Source organism: Diceros bicornis, chromosome 26 (assembly GCF_020826845.1).
Source record: "Diceros bicornis minor isolate mBicDic1 chromosome 26, mDicBic1.mat.cur, whole genome shotgun sequence".
Classification (NCBI taxonomy): domain Eukaryota; kingdom Metazoa; phylum Chordata; class Mammalia; order Perissodactyla; family Rhinocerotidae; genus Diceros; species Diceros bicornis.
Window position 1 is genome coordinate 34927963 of NC_080765.1, and position 18769 is coordinate 34946731.

Below are 18769 nucleotides of genomic sequence, written 5' to 3' on the forward strand. Positions count from 1 at the left end.
CTCCTGTCCTCTGAAAGACATTGTAGAGAATTGATATAATGTCTCCTTAAATGTTTGGTAGAATTCACTAGTGAACTTTCTGTTTTGGAAGGTTATTAATTGTTGATTCAATTTCTTTAATATTTATGGGCCTATTCAGATTGTCTATTTCTTCTTGGGTGAGTTTTGGTAGACTGTGTCTTTCAATGAATTGGTCCATTTCTCCTAGGTTATCAAATTTGTGGTCATAGAGTTGTTCATAATATTGCTTTATTATCCTTTTACTATCCATGGGATCTGTAGTGATGTCCCCTCTTTTATTTCTGATATTAGTAATTTGTGTCCTCTCTCTTTTTTCCTTTTAGCCTGGCTAAAGGCTTATCAATTTTATTGATCTTTTCAAAGAACCACTTTTTGGTTTCATTGATTTTCTCTATTGATTTTCTGTTTTTCAATTTCATTTACTTTTACTCTAATTGTTATTGTTTCTTTTCTTCTGCTTATTTGGATTTAATTTGCTCTTCTTTTTCTAATTTCCTAAGGTGGAAGCTTAGATGATTGATTTTGGATCGCTCTCTTTTTATAATATATGTGTTCAATGCTGTACATTTCCCTCTAAGCACTGCTTTTACTGCATCCCATAAATTTTGAAAAGTTCTGTTTTCATTTTCATTTAGTTCAAAATATTTTTAAATTTCTCTTGAAATTTCTTCTTTGACCCATGTGTTACTTAAAAATGTATTGTTTAATCTTCAAGTATTTCGAGATTTTCCAGCTAGCTTTCTGTTATTTCTAGTTTAATTCCATTGTGGTCTGAGAACAAACATTTTATGATTTCCATTTTTTTTAATTTGTTATTTGTTACAAGGTATATTTTATGGCCTAGAATGTGGTCTCTCTTGGTGAATGTTCCATGTGAGCCTGAGAAGAATTTATATTTTGCTGCTGTTAGATGAAGTAGTCTATTGATGTCCATTATACACAGTTGATTGATAGTGTTGTTGTGTTCAACTATGTTCTTACTGACTTGCTACCTACTGGATCTGTCCATTTCTGATAGAGGGATCTTGATATGATAGTGAATGCATCTATTTCTCCTTGCAGTTCTATCAGTTTTTGCCTCACATATTTTGATGCCCTGTTGTTTGGTGCATACACATTAAAGATTGTTATATCTTCTTGGAGAACTAACCCCTTTATCACTATGTAATGCCCCTCTTTATCCCTGATAACTTTTATTACTGTGAAGTCTGCTCTATTTGAAATTAATATAGCTACTAACTACATAGCTATAATATATTAACTATGTAACTATATAGCTCAAACTAGTTTAAATAACAAGAGAATTTATTAGCTTATGAGACTGGAATCCATAGGTAACTAGCTTCAGGTATGGCTGGATCCAGGGGTCCAACTGAGGCTGTCAGAATGGCTTCATTTTCTTCTTCTGTGATAGCTTCCTGTCCAGGCAGCCTTTTCCCCCAGTGATAATATGGTATCCTGTAGCTCCAGCTTGGCCACCTCAAAAAAGCGAGTATCTCTTTTCCAAAAGTTCTAGCAAAGTCCCAGGTCTCTCTCATTGGCCTACCTTGGGTGGTGTGTCCATCCCTGAACCAATTGCAGTGGTTTGGATTGGCCAGGGATGAAATTTGCCCCACCAGGAGCCGGGGAGTGAAGTTAGCCCTAGTCCAAGCACATAGGTTGGCATTGGGAGGAAGGGGGTATATTAGTTTCCTAGGGCTGCCGTAAAACAAGTTACCACAAACTTGGTGGCTTAAGGGAAATTTATTCTTTCACAGTTCTGAAGCCAGAAGTCCAAAATCAGGGTGTCAGCAGGATTGGTTCCTTCTAGGTGCTCTGAGGGAGAAATCATCCCATGCCTCTCTCCTGGTGTCTGGTGGTTGCTGGCAATCCTTGGCATCCCTTGGCTTGTCGTGCATCACTGCAGTCTCTGCCTCCGTCTTCATATCACCGTCTTCTCTGCATCTCTGTGTGTCTTCTCCTCTTCTTATAAGGACACAAGTCATTGGGCTTAGGACCCACCCTAAATCCAGGATGATATTGTCTCAAGATCATTCACTAATAACATCTGCAAAGACCCTATTTCCAAATAAGGTCACATTCCGAGGTTCTGGGTGGACATGCATTGGGGGGGGGGACACTGTTCAACCCACTACAGGGTGATTCCATCAAGGGATAATCAGGGTGGCCAAATCTGAAGATGACCACTGCAAGGGGGTGGGGGGACCTGCCAGGGCCCCACAGGAGGCTCCTGAGGGTCTCCAGCCCTCATGCTCTGACCCCCTCTCCCCAGCCATCGGGCTGTTTGCTGCCATGGCCACAGTGCTCCTGGGGGGCGTCCGCGCCTCCAGCCTGCTCTTCCGGAGGCTCCTGTGGGATGTGGCGCGGTCTCCCGTTGGCTTCTTTGAGCAGACACCCGTCGGGAACCTGCTGACCCGCTTCTCCAAGGAGACAGATACAGTGGACGTGGACATCCCAGACAAACTCCGGTCCTTGCTGGTTTATGCCTTTGGACTCCTGGAGGTCTGCCTGGTGGTGACAGTGGCCACCCCGCCGGCCCTCATCATCATCCTGCCGCTGCTGCTCCTCTACGCTGGGTTTCAGGTGGGGAGAGGTTGGGGAGGCTGCTGGGGCCAGCCGAGGTCACCTCAGTCAGTCCCCTGTCTCTGGGCAGGACTCAGTGTAACAGGCTCTGTCCCGCTGGGCATCTGGGGGCCGCCCTAGAAGAACCCCCAGAGGCAGAGACACCACAGTCTAACACCTATACTCGTCTGTGTCTCCCCAGTGCTCACATCAAAGTTTTTAATATCTGACATTTTATCCTGTGGCTGCTGAAATCACCTTCCTCTCCTCCAATTATCTGGAAACCAAAAAGGCATTGCAAGGTCTCAGAGACTATCGTATTGGGCTAGACTGTTTCAGTTGCCAGAGCCAGAGACCAACTTAAATTAGCTTAAACAAAAGAACAGAATTTAATGGCCTGCATTCCTGGGGTGCAGTGGGCCGGCTGTCACCAGGACGCAGTCGCTCTCTCCATATCTTCACTCAGTGGTTCTCAGAGTGTGGTTCCCAACCAGCAACATCAGCATCACCTGAGAGCTAGTTAGAAATGCACATTCTCAGGCCCGTGCCCAAGACCCACTGACTCAGACGCTATGGAGGGGGAGCCCAGAAATCTGGGTTTTAACAAACCCTCTAGGTAATTCCGACGCATGCTAATGTTTGAGAACCACTGGCTTAGCTCGGCTTCGCCTAATTTTGCACACACTCGCTTTCCAGGAGGCCCTCACCACGTCCCACCTTAGCACCTCAACACAGGGAAACCTTGTCTCCAGCTCCGTATTCATATATCCATCCCAGGGAAGATTCTGATTGGCCCTTGATGGGGCATGTGCTCATCCCTGAGCTAATCACCGTCACCAAAGGAATAGTTTACTCTGACTGGTGGGGCTGTATCATGTGACCACCTCCACCATCAGGTCCCATGATTGACAGCCTGCGCCCCCCTGCCTCCCACCAACCCCGGAAATCAGAAGTAGAAAACAACGTGGTGGTCAGACAAAAGTCATAGCCACCACTGGCCCCCACAGCTATCCCAGGTCTTCTCCACGTCCTCTTGCCTTGGTGGAGGGACTGCTGCTCTGTAGAGGGCTTGGGAGTCTGGCAGAAGTGGGTTTGAATCCAGGCCCTGCCACTTGATCGCTGTAGAGGCCTCGACCAGCAGCTTAATCCCCCTGAGGCTCAGGTGTTCCCACCTGTCGACTGTGAAGGACACTGATGTCCACCTGACAGTTGCTGAGATGCTGTTTGTCCACAGCCTGGCACCCAGCCAGGCATTCAGCAAACGCAGGTTCCTCCCCACCTGCCAGTACACGCGACTCGCAGCCTCAGACCAATTAACGACACACGCTATCTGTGCGTCATTGTGTTCCCGGAGCCTGGCATGTAACCCTCGAGTTAAGTGAACTCGGCCAGCTGCCTTCCTGGCCCTTTAGGGTTTTGTTCCCACAATGACTGGCCCTAAGTGAAGCAGTTGGCCTTAGAGCTGGGGATGAGACATTCACACTAGATTAGTAGTTTCTCGATCCCGGCAGTCCATTAGGATCGGGCTTTTTAAAAATACCACAGCCAAAATGACACCATGAAAGATTCTGATTCAATAGTTCTGGTGCAGGGCATTGGAGGTTTCTGAAGCTTCCCAGGTGATCTTAAAAAGAACCATGGAACTCTGGTTCTGCAAGGAAATTGGAGCCCAGAGAGGGGAAGCAACTGATCTGAGGTCACACAGCAAGCTGGTAACAGAGCCCGGTCTGGGACCCTATACTTGGGGCTCCCTGTGCTTCTCAAACTACCTCTCTGTGTCTGTGACCTCCTCTCCCCACCTGTCCCACCTCAGAGCCTGTACGTGGCCACCTCGTGCCAGCTCAGACGCCTGGAGACAACCAGGCACTCGTTCGTGTGTTCCCACGTGGCCGAGACGTTCCAGGGCAGCGCAGTGATCAGGGCCTTCCAGGCCCAGGGCCCCTTGGTGGCTCAGAACAACACACACGTGGATGAGAGCCAGAGGGTCAGTTTCCCGCAGCTGGTGGCTGACAGGTAGGAAGGGGGCGGAGAAGACCCTGTAATCCGTCAGTGTCCCCAGAGAGTGAGCCCTAAGGTCATACTGTGGGGCCAGAGAGGTCAAGTGGCCTGCCCAAGGTCACACAGCGAGTCAGGAGTAAAACAGGCTAGATCCCATGGGCGCATTTGGCTCGCACTGTGAGCAGATAGAACCTGGCCTGGGGGCTCCCCAAGGCAGGAGGGCAGCAGGTACAGGTGTCAGCAAAAGGGGAGGAGCCTCTGTTGCCTTGGTGACAAGCAGCTACATACGCATCCTCTGCCTCCTTTCAGTGCTAAGCACGAATAAGAACATAAGCTTTGAGCACAGACGCATGGGTTCGAATCTCAGCTCTGCAACTTACCAGCTGGGTGATGTTAGGCAAGTTACATAACCTCTCTGAGCTTCATTGTCAAACTGGGATTGTGCTCATGGAGTGGCCATGAGGAGTAAATAAATACACTCACAGCTATTACTCGTAGCATGCTTACTGCGTGCCCAGCGCAGTTCTGAGCACTCGACGTGGATTAATTTATTTGATCCTATTAACAACCCCACGAGGCAGAGACTCTTTTATAGATGATAAATCTTAGGCACAGAGAGATTTAGGAACTTGCCCACAGCACATACATGGTGGAGTCAGGATTTGAATCCAGGAAGTCTGGTTGCAGAGCGTGGAGAGGGTCGAGTACACGGTAGGTACTCCATAAATGTGAATTCCTTTCTCCCATCTGCCCAGGTCCCTGGCCAGCTGGGGCTATCAGGGCAGCATCTCAATTCCATATGCCTTCTGGATGACCCGCTCTGCCCCTTATTGGGGTCCTGGCTTGGGGAGGAGGGTCCTTACGAACATTAGAAAGTAGCTACTCTGTGCAAGGCACAGAGATTTCTGTGCTATGTATGGTGTATCTCATTTAATACTCTCACCTGTTGTGACCAGATCTGACTTCATCTACAGATGGATAAACTGGGGTTCAAAGAATGAAGGGACTCCCCCAAGGTCAGCCGTCTAAGGAGTGGCAGACCCTAAGGGGTCTGAGTTTGTTTGTTTGTTTGTTAGTTGGTTCATTGAAAAGCACGACCCGGTGGAAAGAGTGTGCGCTTTCTGGAATCAGTCAGGCAGCTGTGGCTTCAAGTCATGGTGTTTGTTACGTATGTGGACTGGACTGAGGCAAGGACCTGACCCTCTGAGCCTCAGTGTCCTCATCTGTCAGAGGGGGACAACAACACCCCCATGGTTGGGGTTGTTAGGTGGACTAGATGTTATATGTAGCAAAGCCTAGAGCCCCCTGAAGCCAGGGATTATCTGTTTCGTTCATGACTGTGGCCCCAGCACCTCCAACATGCATGGCACACAGTAGGTGCTCAATACATATCTGTTGAATGAATGAATGGTAGAGTGGGAGTTCCATAAAAGGGGGGGGCACATTCATTCATCCATTCAGTATACATTTGTTGAGCACCTACTATGTGCTGAGACCCATGCTAGGTACCGGAGACAGAGCCATGAATGAGACAAAGTCGCTGCCCTCATGAAGCTCACCGTCTACTGATGGAGACTGGTAGTCAGTGGCTGATGAAATAGTTGAGTTATTAACAGGGATAACTGCTATGAAGGAAGTTGTCAGTGCTGTGTTAGAGAGGGAGGAGGAGCAGTCCAGGAAGGTGCTCTGAGGAGGTGATGTTCGAGCTGACTTGTGCATGAAGATAAGATCTTGGCTGCGTGAAGCTGGGGGTGGGGTTTAGGCAAGGAGAACACAAGGGGACATGGCCTGGCATCTCCTGCAAACAGAAAAGTGGCAGCACAGCAAAGCTTTACCTGAGCATCTCATGTGTCCCAGGCCCTGAGCCCGGGGCAGTGAGGCAGGACGGCGCCCGCCTTCCCCACCCGCCGAGGTTGGGTGGGGCCTGGGTGTGGAGGAGACCATCGCGGGACCCCCGTGGGTACTCGAGCCGGCACGCTGACCAGCCCTTGTGCCCAGAGATGCAGGTCCCGCAGATGAGGGCCCCGCTGACCCCGCTCTTACCTGCCTCCCCTTACAGGTGGCTCGCTGCCAACATGGAGCTCCTGGGCAACGGGCTGGTGTTCACAGCCGCCATGTGCGCTGCGCTGAGCAAGGCCCATCTCAGCGCCGGCCTCGTGGGCTTCTCTGTCTCCACCGCCCTCCAGGTACTCCCGCACCCCAACCTGGGTTCTGGGGCGCGGGCAGAACGGAGGAGGACAGACTCCTGCCACTGGGACCTGCAGGGGCCCGAGTCCAAACTGCCAGTACAGCTCTACGGGAGCCTAGGCTGGACCTTGGGCAGGAGTCTTGCCTCTCAGAGCCTCGGTGTACCCATCTGAAAAACGGGGCAGTAATCCCTTCCCTTCAGATGTTGTAAAGACTAGTTGAGGGGCCGGCCCAGTGGTGTAGTGGTTAAGTTCGCGCATTCTGCTTCGGCAGCCCAGGGTTTGCCGGTTCAGATCCTGGGCGCAGACCTACTCGCCGCTCATCAAGCCATGCTGAGACGGCGTCCCACACAGAAGAGCTACAACTCTACAACTATGACACACAACTACGTGCTGGGGCTTTGGGGAGAAAAGGATAAAAAGAAGAGGAATATTGGCAACAGATGTTAGCACAGGGCCAATCTTCCTCAAAAAAAAAAAAAGACTAGTTGAGTTAAAGTACATAGAGTACATTTCCAGCGCTTTGTTAACTTTTTGTTAACTATCAATAACAATGTTTAATGTCAGGTCATGACATCTATGAATAAAAATATATAAATATATATATGTAAGTAGCAGGCACAATGAATGAGGCATCGTTCTAAGAGCTTCATGGCTATTAATCGTAATCCCGCCCACAACTCCATCAGGGGTGCTGTTATGATCCTCATTTTACAGCTGAGGCAGCTAAGCTTAAGGATAATTAATACAAGGTGAGAGGATGGAGCATGATGGAGGGAGGGTATTTTTCTATTGCAAGGCCTGGAAGGCCTCTCTGAGGAGGGGCTGTGAGCTGCAGCCTGAAGGAAGTGAGGGAGTGAGGGAGGGGAGGGGAGGAGCGTTCCTGGCGTGTTGGAGGAACAGCAGGAAGGCGGTGTGGCAGGTGGCTGAGGGCGAGAGTGGAGGGAAATGGCCGGGTGGGGGGACTGGAGCAGGGAGGCCATGGGGGCCCTGGTGAGGAGCTTGGCGTCGTTCCAAGTGTGATGGGCAATCCGCAGAGGCCCAGCCACTTAGGAAAGCTCTCAGAATGGAAATCAGCTGGCCTGGGTCCTGCGGGGTGTTTGGGAGGGCCACCCCCCCTGTCTGGTGCTGCCTCCCAGCCCCTGCCTTGGGGGCTGAAGCAGCCTGAGTGGTCTTCTCCCACCAGGTGACCCAGACACTGCAATGGGCTGTTCGAAGCTGGACAGACCTGGAGAATAGCATCGTGTCGGTAGAGCGGATGAAGGACTACGTTTGGACACCCAAGGAGGTGATGGGTGGGAGATGAGGGCAGTGGACCCAGGTCGACATCTGCAATGCACTTTGGAGCCCCCACCACTGTAGGCAGGAGTCACAGCTGGGAGGCAGTAGTGATTAGGAGCATGGGGTCTGGAGCCAGGTCCAATTCTGGTTCCTTTGCTTCCCAGCTTGGGCAAGGCAGGTCACTCTCTGAGTGACAGGGGACTGTGAATAACAGCAATGCAATAGCAGTGTAACAGAAACATGATAGTAACATGATAGCAACATTACAGAAACATGATAACAACATTACAGAAACATAGCAGCATGATAGTAACATGATGCAACATTGCAGAAACATGATAACAACATTGCAGAAACATAGCAGCATGATAGTAACATGATAGCAACGTTATAGAAATATAGCAGCATGATAGTAACATGATAGCAACGTTATAGAAACATAGCAGCATGACAGTAACATGATAGCAACGTTATAGAAATATAGCAGCATGATAGTAACATGATAGCAACATTACGGAAATATAGCAGCATGATAGTAACCATAGCAACATTACAGAAACATAACAGCAGCATGATAGTAACCATAGCAACATTACAGAAACATAACAGCAGCATGATAGTAACATGATATCATCGTTACAATACTAGATATTGTTTTTAGCCTTGCTGTGTTCCGTGCCCTCTCTCATTTAGTCCCATACCAGCCCTAAAAAGTAGCAGTAAATATGCCCATTTTACAGAAGAGGAAACTAAGGCTCGGAGAGGTGGGCCATTTTGTGAGAAGGCTGGGAGAAAGGCTGCTCTGACCCAGAGTCCGCTCCTGCCCCAGGCCCCCTGGAGGCTGCCCACCAGCCCAGCACAGCCACCCTGGCCTCGTGGGGGACAGATCGAGTTCCGGGACTTTGGCCTGAGATACCGACCTGAGCTCCCGCTGGCTGTGCGGGGTGTGTCCTTCAAGATCCACGCGGGCGAGAAGGTGAGCGGTTCTCCCACGACGTCCTCCTCATGGAGGCCAGGCCACAGGAGAGACAGCAGGGCCACGCCAGGCTGGGCATCACCCCGGGGGCCAGGCCCTGAGCACCAGCTGCCTCCTCTGCGTCCCCACCTCGGGTCCTCCAGTCTCCAGACCCACCGCATCCTGCACTGAACTTATCTTCCCCAAACCTGCTTCCATCTTGGTGAAACCCACCCACCTACCCACCTCAGTGCCCCAGATAAAGAGGCAGCTCCCTGACTCCCTTTCTTCCCCTTTCTCTAACATTAGTTGAACACCTACTTGTACTGGGCAGAGTGCCAAATGCCCCATAGACATCATCCAGTTTACATGGGCTCAGTTCCCGGCTTTGCCATGGGTGACCTTGGGCAAGTCACTTCATGTCTTGGCCTCAGTTTTCCCATCTGTAAAATGGGACTAATAATGCCAACTCCCTAGTGTTGTTGTGAAGTTGAACTGAGTTAATACATATGTACTGCCTGGAACAGCGCCTGGCACAGAGCAAGTGCTACAGAAATGTTTACCGATGCTTTATTCCTTATTCTTTGCATTCTTACTCCAACAACAACCCTATGAGGAAGGTGCTATTTGCACTTTACAGTTTTACAGATGCCTGGTCAGCCTCTTTCATTGAATCCCTCCCCGCCCTCCCCACCCAGTGGCACTTCCTCCCTGCCTTCCCCTCGACTGCTCCAGGCCCCTGACTGAGCTCCCAGCCTCTAGTGTCACCACCTCCAATCTGTTCACCAGTGATCTTTATTTAAGTATGTCATTCCCCTGCTCGAGACCTGCCACCTGCTCCCAGTCAAGGCCCTGCCCAGCTCTCCACTTCATTTATTGCCCGGCCAGGGCTTAGCCAACATTGTGGAGCAGCTGCCTCTGCACCAGGTGGGCACATGGTCTCCCCTCAGGAACCTTACAGTCTGGCACTTGGTGCGGTTTACCCGGAATCTTCTGCTTCCCTGAACTCCTACTCATCCTTCAAGATTCCACTCAAATGTCCCCTCCTCCATGAAGCCTTCTCTGATTACCCCATCAACCCCCTTCCCAGGCCGCAAGAACAGTACCTCCTTGCTTACCTCCATTGCTACAGGTCCGGAGCTTGATTACAGACAGTGCTGTTCATCACACTGTGTTCAAATTAAGTTTACCCGGTCGCTCTATTTATTTCCAAGAAGAGATGGTGAGCCCTTTGGAGCAAGGACTCCTTAATGTATTTCTGGTGCCTAAAAGAATGCCTGTCATACAATGGGTGACACGCATTTCATTCATTTATTAAACAAATAGTGTTGAAGCCCCACCATGTGTCAGGCATTGAGAATGCAACAGTAGACACTGAGGAAGGACGGGGATGGATAAAAGGATGGCAGAGAGATGGAAGGAGGAGGGAAGAGGGATGGGGGGCTGGGATGGGGGGCTGGATGGACAGAAGGATGAGGGACGGACGGAAGGATGAATGGATGGATAGGATGGAGTGGAAGAAAGGAGGAGATGGATGGAAGGATGTGGGATGGATAGAAGGATGAGAGGTGGATAGAAGAATAGAAATATGAACGAAAGGGTGGGTGGAAGGAAGGATGAGGAGTAGAGGGAAGGAAGGATGAGGGACAGACGGAAGGATGTGGGACAGACAGAAGGTTGGGGGTATGAAAGGAAGGATAAGAATGGAAGGATGGATGAGGGATGATGGAGGGGTGTGGATGGAAGGGTGGGGAAGGACGAAGGATGGAGGAACAGAACGAAGGGTGGGGGAGTCGATGGAAAGACGGGAGAGATGCGTCGGGATGAGGAGAAGATAGAGAAGAGCACACAGGCAGAAGGTTGGATGGATACATGGAAAGGTGAACAGATGGACAGATGGAGGGATGCTCAAAGGATGATGGATGGATGGATGGATCTTGGGTGCAGAGGAAACATTTCACAAAGAGATACCTAGGAACCCTCCGGGCTGTGGCCTATTCTTCTGACCAGGCCTGGTCAGAATAGGCCCTGCCCTCCCATCCCCTGGCAGGTGGGCATCGTTGGCAGGACAGGGGCCGGAAAGTCCTCCCTGGCCAGTGGCCTGCTGCGGCTTGTGGAGGCGGCTGAGGGCGGGGTCTGGATCGACGGGGTCCCCATCACCTGTGTGGGGCTGCACACGCTGCGGTCCAAGATCACCGTCATCCCCCAGGTGAGGCCTGGGGACCCCCCGGGGTGGGCAGAGGTGGGAGGTGTGGCTGGGCCCAGCTCTACCCACTGCCCCTCCCGGCCAGGACCCCATCCTGTTCCCGGGCTCTCTGCGGATGAACCTCGACATGCTGCACGAGCACACAGACGAAGCCCTCTGGGCGACCCTGGAGACGGTGCAGCTCCGAGCCTTGGTGGCCAGCCTGCCCGGCCAGCTGCAGTACGAGTGCGCCGACCAAGGTGACAACCTGAGGTAGGGGCGCCCCAGCACGGCCAGGACCCGGCGGGTTGGGGGGAGGGCGAGTGTGGCCAAGGCTCCCCGTAAGGCAATCTGCTCCCCGCATAGGATTATCAGCCCTATTCTATTCATATTCACAGTTGGAGTCCCGTCCCTTATCAGCAATTCCAAACTCAACACAGTCTCTGAAGACCAAGTTTCTTTTTCCTAAATTCGGTTCCTAAATTTATTTGGTGGCAAAACCCAACCTCAACCAACATGAGGATATTTAGAGTCTTTATTTATCTCACTCAGTATGTATTTTGCTGCAAAAATATTGAGTTTGATATTGGGCACTACCCCCACGGTCACTGGGGGGTCTCGAGTAGCATATGGTGTATGCCTTTTTAAAAAATTTTTAATTGTGATAAAATACACATAAAACCATCTTAACCATTTTTAAGTGTACAGTTCAATAGTGTTGAGTACATTCACATTGTTGTGCAAGTGATCTCTAGAACTTCTTCATCTTGCAAAACTGAAACTCTGCGCCCATTAAAACAACAATTCTCTATGTCCCCTGCCCCCAGCCCCTGGCAACCACCATTCTACTTTCTGTTTCTCTGAGTTTGACCACTCGAGGTACCTCATTTAAGTGGAATCCTACAGTATTCGTCCTTGTGTGACTGGCTTCTCTCACTTAGCAAAATGTCCTCAAGCTTCATCCACGTTGTAGCAGGTGTCAGTATTTCCTTCCTTTTTAAGGCTGAGTAATATTCCACTGTGTGGCTAGACCACATCTTTCTTATCCATTGATGGACACTCGGGTTGTTTCTACCTTTTGGCTACTGTGAATAGTACTGCCCTGAACTTAGTTGTACAGGTGTATGCCTTTTAAAAAATCAAGACATTCTGGATCCTAAACCCCATCTGCCCCCAAGGGTGTTCAAGTAAGAGACTGTGGGTGGTGAGGTTTCCACGCCCTAGAGAGGCAGTGTAGCTTGGTGGTTGAAAGCATAGACAGGCTTCAGATCCAGGCTCCCCCACTTACACTTATAGGACCTTGAGCAAGCTATTAATCTCCTGTGCCTCAGTTTCCTCACCTGTAAAATGGGAGTAATAGTATCTACTGTCCTGTGCAAGGATTAAGTGAGTTATACGTGTAAAGTTGTTGAACAGTGCCTGGCATATAGAAACAATAAATATTCATTTTAATCCTCAAAGCTGCGTTCTCACTAATCCTATTTGACAGAGTTGGAATCTAAGGCTTAAGACTTGCCCGGGGCCACCCAGCTTGTCAGTGGTGAGTTCGGAGCAAGGCCTGGCCCCTGACCCCTGCACAGCCATCGGAGGTTCTGCTTCTCGAAAGGGTGTACTGTGAGAGGAAGCTAGCGTGGCGGGGAACAGCCCAGACACCCTTGGGTCTCCAGGCTCCGGGGTCTCCCTGGCGGTGCGACCCTGAGCCTTACTTCCTCATCTGTAATTGGGGCAGAAGAAATTACTGCATGACCAGGGTCTACTTCGTGACAAGCACGCCGCTGAGCTCTTTTATATGACTTATCTCGTCCTCACAACCCAGGGAGGAAGGACTCGTTAATGTACCTACCTTTGTGGTCCTTATGCGAATCGAGTCAATATATACACAGCACTGAGGATGTGCCTGGCACGTGGTGAAGACCATAGAATTGAAATAGAAATAGCCATCTCACAGATGGGGAAACTGAGGCACAGCAGCTTTGAATCACTTGCCTAAAGTCACCCTGCTCAAAAATGGCAGGATGGGAATTCCTACCAGCTCTGTAGACTGAGGACCCCATGTGTGGGGACGTGCACGCACACACCCCCTGCAGTCACATGTCACTTAACGATGGGGCACATTCTGAGAAATGCGTCGTTAGGTGATTTCGTCGTTGCATGAACATCATAGGGTGACTTACACACACCTAGATGGCACAGCCCACTACACACCTAGGCTAGATGGTACTAATCTTATGGGACTACCATCATATGTGCGGTCCATTGTTGACCAAAACATCGTTATGCGGCGCATGACTGTATTTCATGGGGACTCATTTGTGGGCACACCCTACAAATCCTGAGGTGCAAGCAAGCCAACCTGGCCTGACCGTCCCTCTTATCCCCAGCACGGGCCAGAAGCAGCTCCTATGTCTGGCACGTGCCCTTCTCCGGAAAACCCAGATCCTCATTCTGGACGAGGCCACTGCTGCCGTGGACCCGGGGACGGAGCTACAGGTGCAGGCCGCCCTGGGGAGCTGGTTTGCCCAGTGCACAGTGCTGGTCATCGCCCACCGCCTGCGCTCCGTGATGGCCTGTGCCAGGTAAGCCCCTCCGCAGCCCGCCCCCAGGGCAGCCCTGCAGCGGCAGAGGAAGGCGTCAGGGTTTAGAGCTGGCGGGGCGATGGCATGGATGATCAAGTGCCCATTGTACAGGTGGCAAGACTGATGCCCAGAGGGGAAGGGATGAGCCCAAGGACACATGCCCAGCAGATGCTCCCACCCGGCTGTCAATGTCTGGAAGTTGCACAGAAGGCCAGACTTGCTCAGAGCAGACACGCTGGGCTCTCAGAGCAGCTGAGTGCCCAGGCTGGGGTCCAAAGAGCTGCCTGTCTCTCTGTCCCCTGCAGGGTGTTGGTCATGGACAACGGGCAGGTGGCAGAGAGCGGCAGCCCGGCCCAGCTGCTGGCCCAGAAGGGCCTGTTTTACCGGCTGGCGCAGGAGTCGGGCCTGGTCTGAGCCGGGCCCCTCAACCCTCCCCCTGCTGCGCCAACCCAGAGAGACTGCCCCGGAGATGCGAGTGACCCGGGGGTCATCGGTGACCCCACAGTGAGTCTAGACCCCTCTCGGCTCTCTGGGAGGAAAATGGCAGAGCAAGTGGTCGATCATCACAGACCCAGGAGGATGCAGCCATCCCCGGGGTTGGCCTGACCAGAGCTCGTGCACCCTGGAGCCACAGTCGACAGCGGCTCTCAGCCCCTGCCCAGTGGGCTCACCTGGGGACCTCAGAGACCTGCCCAGGCCCAGGCTCCACCGCAGACCAAGGAAACCAGAACCGCTGGGGCTGGGCCACTGGTGTGTGTACTTTCTACAAATTAACCCTTTTATTTTGAGATGATCGTAGATTGAAGAAATAATCCAGAGAGTTCCTGTGTACCCTTTACCTGCTTCCCCCAATAATAACATCTTGAAAACCCACAGTACAGTAACAACCAGGATATTGACGCCAGTCCAATCCACCGACATTGTTCAGATCTCCCAGTTTTATTTGTACTCGTGTGTGTTTACTTCTATGCGATTGTGTCACATGTCTGCATCGACCACCACAGTCAGGACACTGAGCACTTCCAGCACTGCAAGGACCCCTTGTGTTGCCATTTTGTAACCACACCCCCTCCTTCCCGCCCCCTGCAACCACCGATGTGCTCTCCACTTTGGTCTTTTTTTTTTTTTTTGCTGAGTAAGATTCGCCCTGAGCTAACATCTGTTGCCAGTCTTCCTCATTTTGTATGTGAGCCGCTGCCACAGCATGGCCACTGACAGACGAGTGGTGTAGGTCCACGCCCGGGAACCAAACCTGGGCTGCCAAAGCAGAGTGTGCCGAACTTAACCACTAGGCCACCGGGGCTGGCCCTGGTCTATACTTTTAGGACTGAGAACGGCTGCTCTGCACCTCCTGCCTCTCCTACACCCTCAGACGCGAGCTCCGAGGAGTGTCCTGTCTGAACCGACGAGAGCCACCACCCACACCAAGAAAGGGCCCTCCCCGGCGCCAGCACACACTCAGCACACTCGCTCAGTTCCGAAAGCAAGGAGCCAGGACTCCTCGGCCCCCACTGGGAGAATCTGCTCAAGACTTGGCACATTTGGGACATTTGTGTTCAAGTCCAAATCCCAGCTTCTTGGGGGAGCCCCAGCAGCAGCTGGGACACCCAGGCTGTTTCTGTTCGCACTTCCGTCCCGAGGCGGCTCTGCTGGGAGTCCGAGGTCAGCGGTGGCCGCAGGGCCAGCCCGGCTGTCGTGAAGGCCCGTGCACGGGGCGCCGCATTGCTCAGGCCTGTTTCTGCCGGCAGTCAGAATTCTAACACGGGGCTCATGAGACCGGCTTCAGGCCCCAGGACAGGGGAACTCGAGTGTCAAGTAGCCAAGCCTGAGGTCACACGGACGTAGCTGCAAAGGGCAGCGGGAGAAATGACACAACGCCCTGGATCATAACTTCACGCCAGCCCAGGGCTCTTCACTGACCTCAGGCATTGCCGCAGGATCAAGTTAACACATGCAAAAGAGTTTGGAACCGAGTAAGTGCTCAGTAATGTTCGCCATCATTATCAATACTGCTGTGTCTGAGGGCCTCCGTGGGGCAGCAGAGGGGACATACACCAGGACCTGAACCTCATCACTACTGACGTGGGCGGACAATTCTGTGCTGTGGGGCTGTCCTGTGCACTGTAGGATGTGGAGTGGCATCCCTGGCCTCTACCCACTAGATGCCGGTAGCACCCTCTCCTCCGGTTGTGACAAAAATGTCTCCAGACACTGCCAGATGTCCCCAGGGGGTCAAAATCACCCAGCTGAGAGTCGCGGGGCTAACCTGACCCCTTGCCTTCAATAATCCACCGATACTTGTGCAGTGGCCACCTGATTGCCAGGACACGGGGCCTGCCCTCTCCCAGCCAGATTGTGCAGACTTTCTGATGGTCCAACCTGACCCAGGGTGTTTAGCCCAGAGTAATTTAAATCTGGATCTAATTGCAGCTTCTATGCCCCTTTGCCAAGATGTGCCAGAAGCTCATTTGGATGCCCTCAAAATGGGGGAGGGAGTCCACATCCTGGCCTGCCCCCAGTCGTGCCCTCCAAGTGCTGGCAGCACCATTACTAGCGGTTACTAGGCTCCATTCCGCAGATGAGGAAACTGAGGCTCCGAGAGTTGACATCAACTGCAAGGTCACCCAGCTAAGAGGCAGAGCGGGGATCTGCTCCTGGGACTACCACCACACCCAAGACCTCATGTGGGGCGGGGGGGTGTCTGCCCAACTCTGAAGCATGGGAAGGGACCAGACGCAGCACTTTTCTGTGCCTGGATCTCAGCCACCTGATGTCCCGGCAGAGCGGCTGCAGCAAAGGTGGCAGCAGCTGTGTGTTTGGCAAACTCACTTGGGGTCTGTCCAGGGCCACAAGAGCCTCTTTCATGGAGGAAGACGGTTTGCCAGGGAGCAGAGTGCAGGCCCAGGGAGCCAGCGCCCAAGAGAGCCTGCTAACAAGGCTGCTGTTGGGCCCACACCACGGCTCCTTGGATACTGGCTTGCAGGGCCGTCCAGGCCATTAATCCCCATCGTGGGCTCCTGCCAGCAGGGCCTGGCTGGCAGTGGAGCACAGTTAGAGGCAGGAAAGCCACCCACAGACCTTCCTTGGTCAGCACCTCTCTCAGTAGGTCCTTTAACCTCACCCGTGTTCCCCTGGTCACTGCAATCACACACAAAGCCCTGCTCTCAATGCCTGCCACGGCCATTCAGTTACTCCTCACAAGGGGAGGAGGAAGGTTCTATCATTCCACACCTTACTAGGACGCTTTGATGAGGAAGGTACTACCATTAGGCCCCTTTTACAGATGACAAAACTGAGACAGGGAGCATTAAGTAAGTAGGGATCTGAACCCAGGCGGTCTGGCTCCAGAGCCTATGACCTAACCACTGTGCCACACTGCTTCTCGCACACTCCTTTAGCTCTAGAACATCAGCTTGGTGATAAAAGCTGAACTCCACTCTAGTAGCCACCAGAAGTGAAGGAAAGGGCTCCTTTCCTTCTTGAGCTGAAGGAATTGTGCATGTGTGTTCACTGTGTTTTCCACAACACCTAGCACAGTGCATAGCAAGTAGGAGGGTTCAATAAATGCTGACTGCGTGACTGAATGGATAGATGGGTGGAGGGATGGATGGATGGATGGATGGATAAATGGATGGATGGGTGGGTGGATGGATGGACAGATGAATGGTTGGATGGATGGAGTGAGGGGGTGGGTAGGTGGATGGGTGGATAAATGGACGGATGAATGGATATGGATGGATAAATGGATGGATGGATGGGTGGGTGGATGGATGGATATGCATAGATGGATGAATGGATGGATGAATGGATATGGATGGATGGGTGGATGGATGGATGGAGTGAAGGGGTGGGTAGGTGGATGGATGGATAAATAGACGGACAGATGGTTGGATGGCTGGGTGAATGCCATCACTACGTATGAAGGTATTCTAAGGGCCAAGGACGAGTACTAGATACTTTACCCTGATCTGTTTCCATCCTCACAACCACCTGGCCAGGTGGATACAATGATCCCAGTTGTACCAATGAACAAACTGCGGCTCCTAAAAGGTGAGTTCTAGAGGCCCCAGTGACTTCACACTTGGCCCAGGGTCCAGCACAGAGGACTTAGTCCTGGGTCAAAGAACGCAATCACTGAGTGCGAGCCATGTGCCCATGGTGCGCATTCAGCAAGGAATGAACAGATTAAACCTCTGCTCTCATGGAGCTGCCATTGTCAGAGAGAGGAGGGAGCGAGCCACACTGACATCTGGGGGAGGAGTGGAGACCCTGAGGCGGGACTGCGCCCGGCACGTTGGAAGCACAGCAGAGGTGAGTGTGGCTGGAGAGGCCTGAGCGGTGGCCAGAGCAGGCAGCTGGGGACAGGCTGCACGAAGCCAGGCTGTGCAGGGCTTTGAGGCCCGGCTGGCTGCTTCCCCGAGATGGGGACCACAGGAGGGTTGTGATGCACGTGTTTTTACAGGATCGCTGTGGCTGCTGGGCTGAGAACAGGCTGGGTGGGGGTGGCCAGGGGCAGAGGCAGGGAGCCCACTGAGTTGGCTGTCGTAGGGACACAAGGGAGAGACGATGTGGCTGGGACCAGCATGGCAGCAAGGGGAGGGAAGAAGAAGTGGTCTGATGTTTGGAGGAAGTCAACCGAATTTGCTGTAGGACCCGATATAGGAGGTGAGAACGAAGAACGAACCAGGAGCTCAACGCTGGGCATCAGGCCCAGTTCCCCACTCCTCTCTGGCCCCGGGGATCCGTTCCCATAAGGAGAGCTATGCAAAGCGCAGAGCCCCGGGCCTGGCACGTAGCACGTACACAACGAAGCTTCCTTCCTCCCTCCCTCCTTCACTTACCGGGAGGAGCAGGTGTGCAGCTCCCCCACCTGGCACTTCTGGCTCCACCCTCTTCAAGGGGAATGCTGGCCCTGCCTCCTCTTCCTAAAGCGACTGACCACCCCAGCCCAGGATGTCTCCTGAGCACCCAGCTGTCCCACAATGCACACCCACAGGCACGCGTC

The 18769-nt window shown here is 52.2% G+C and overlaps 1 protein-coding gene across 9 annotated transcripts in view; it reads left to right on the forward strand.

Annotated features, from left to right (window-relative positions):
* Nucleotides 1–14695, forward strand: part of ABCC6 (ATP binding cassette subfamily C member 6) — a 59424-nt gene extending 44729 nt beyond the window's left edge. For 7 of the 9 annotated variants that reach the window (XM_058569973.1, XM_058569972.1, XM_058569974.1 and 4 more), the window contains 9 exons: nucleotides 2294–2604; nucleotides 4397–4596; nucleotides 6641–6767; nucleotides 7954–8055; nucleotides 8878–9024; nucleotides 11054–11212; nucleotides 11295–11461; nucleotides 13570–13764; nucleotides 14070–14695. In XM_058569973.1, the coding sequence (XP_058425956.1) occupies nucleotides 2294–2604; nucleotides 4397–4596; nucleotides 6641–6767; nucleotides 7954–8055; nucleotides 8878–9024; nucleotides 11054–11212; nucleotides 11295–11461; nucleotides 13570–13764; nucleotides 14070–14178 (1517 nt within the window). In that variant the 3' untranslated portion in view covers nucleotides 14179–14695. Of the gene's footprint in view, nucleotides 1–2293; nucleotides 2605–4396; nucleotides 4597–6640; nucleotides 6768–7041; nucleotides 7330–7953; nucleotides 8056–8877; nucleotides 9025–11053; nucleotides 11213–11294; nucleotides 11462–13569; nucleotides 13765–14069 lie in introns of those variants that run through there. The other 2 variants (XM_058569979.1, XM_058569980.1) reach the window with 2 other exon arrangements.
* Nucleotides 14696–18769: the final 4074 nt, after the last annotated feature.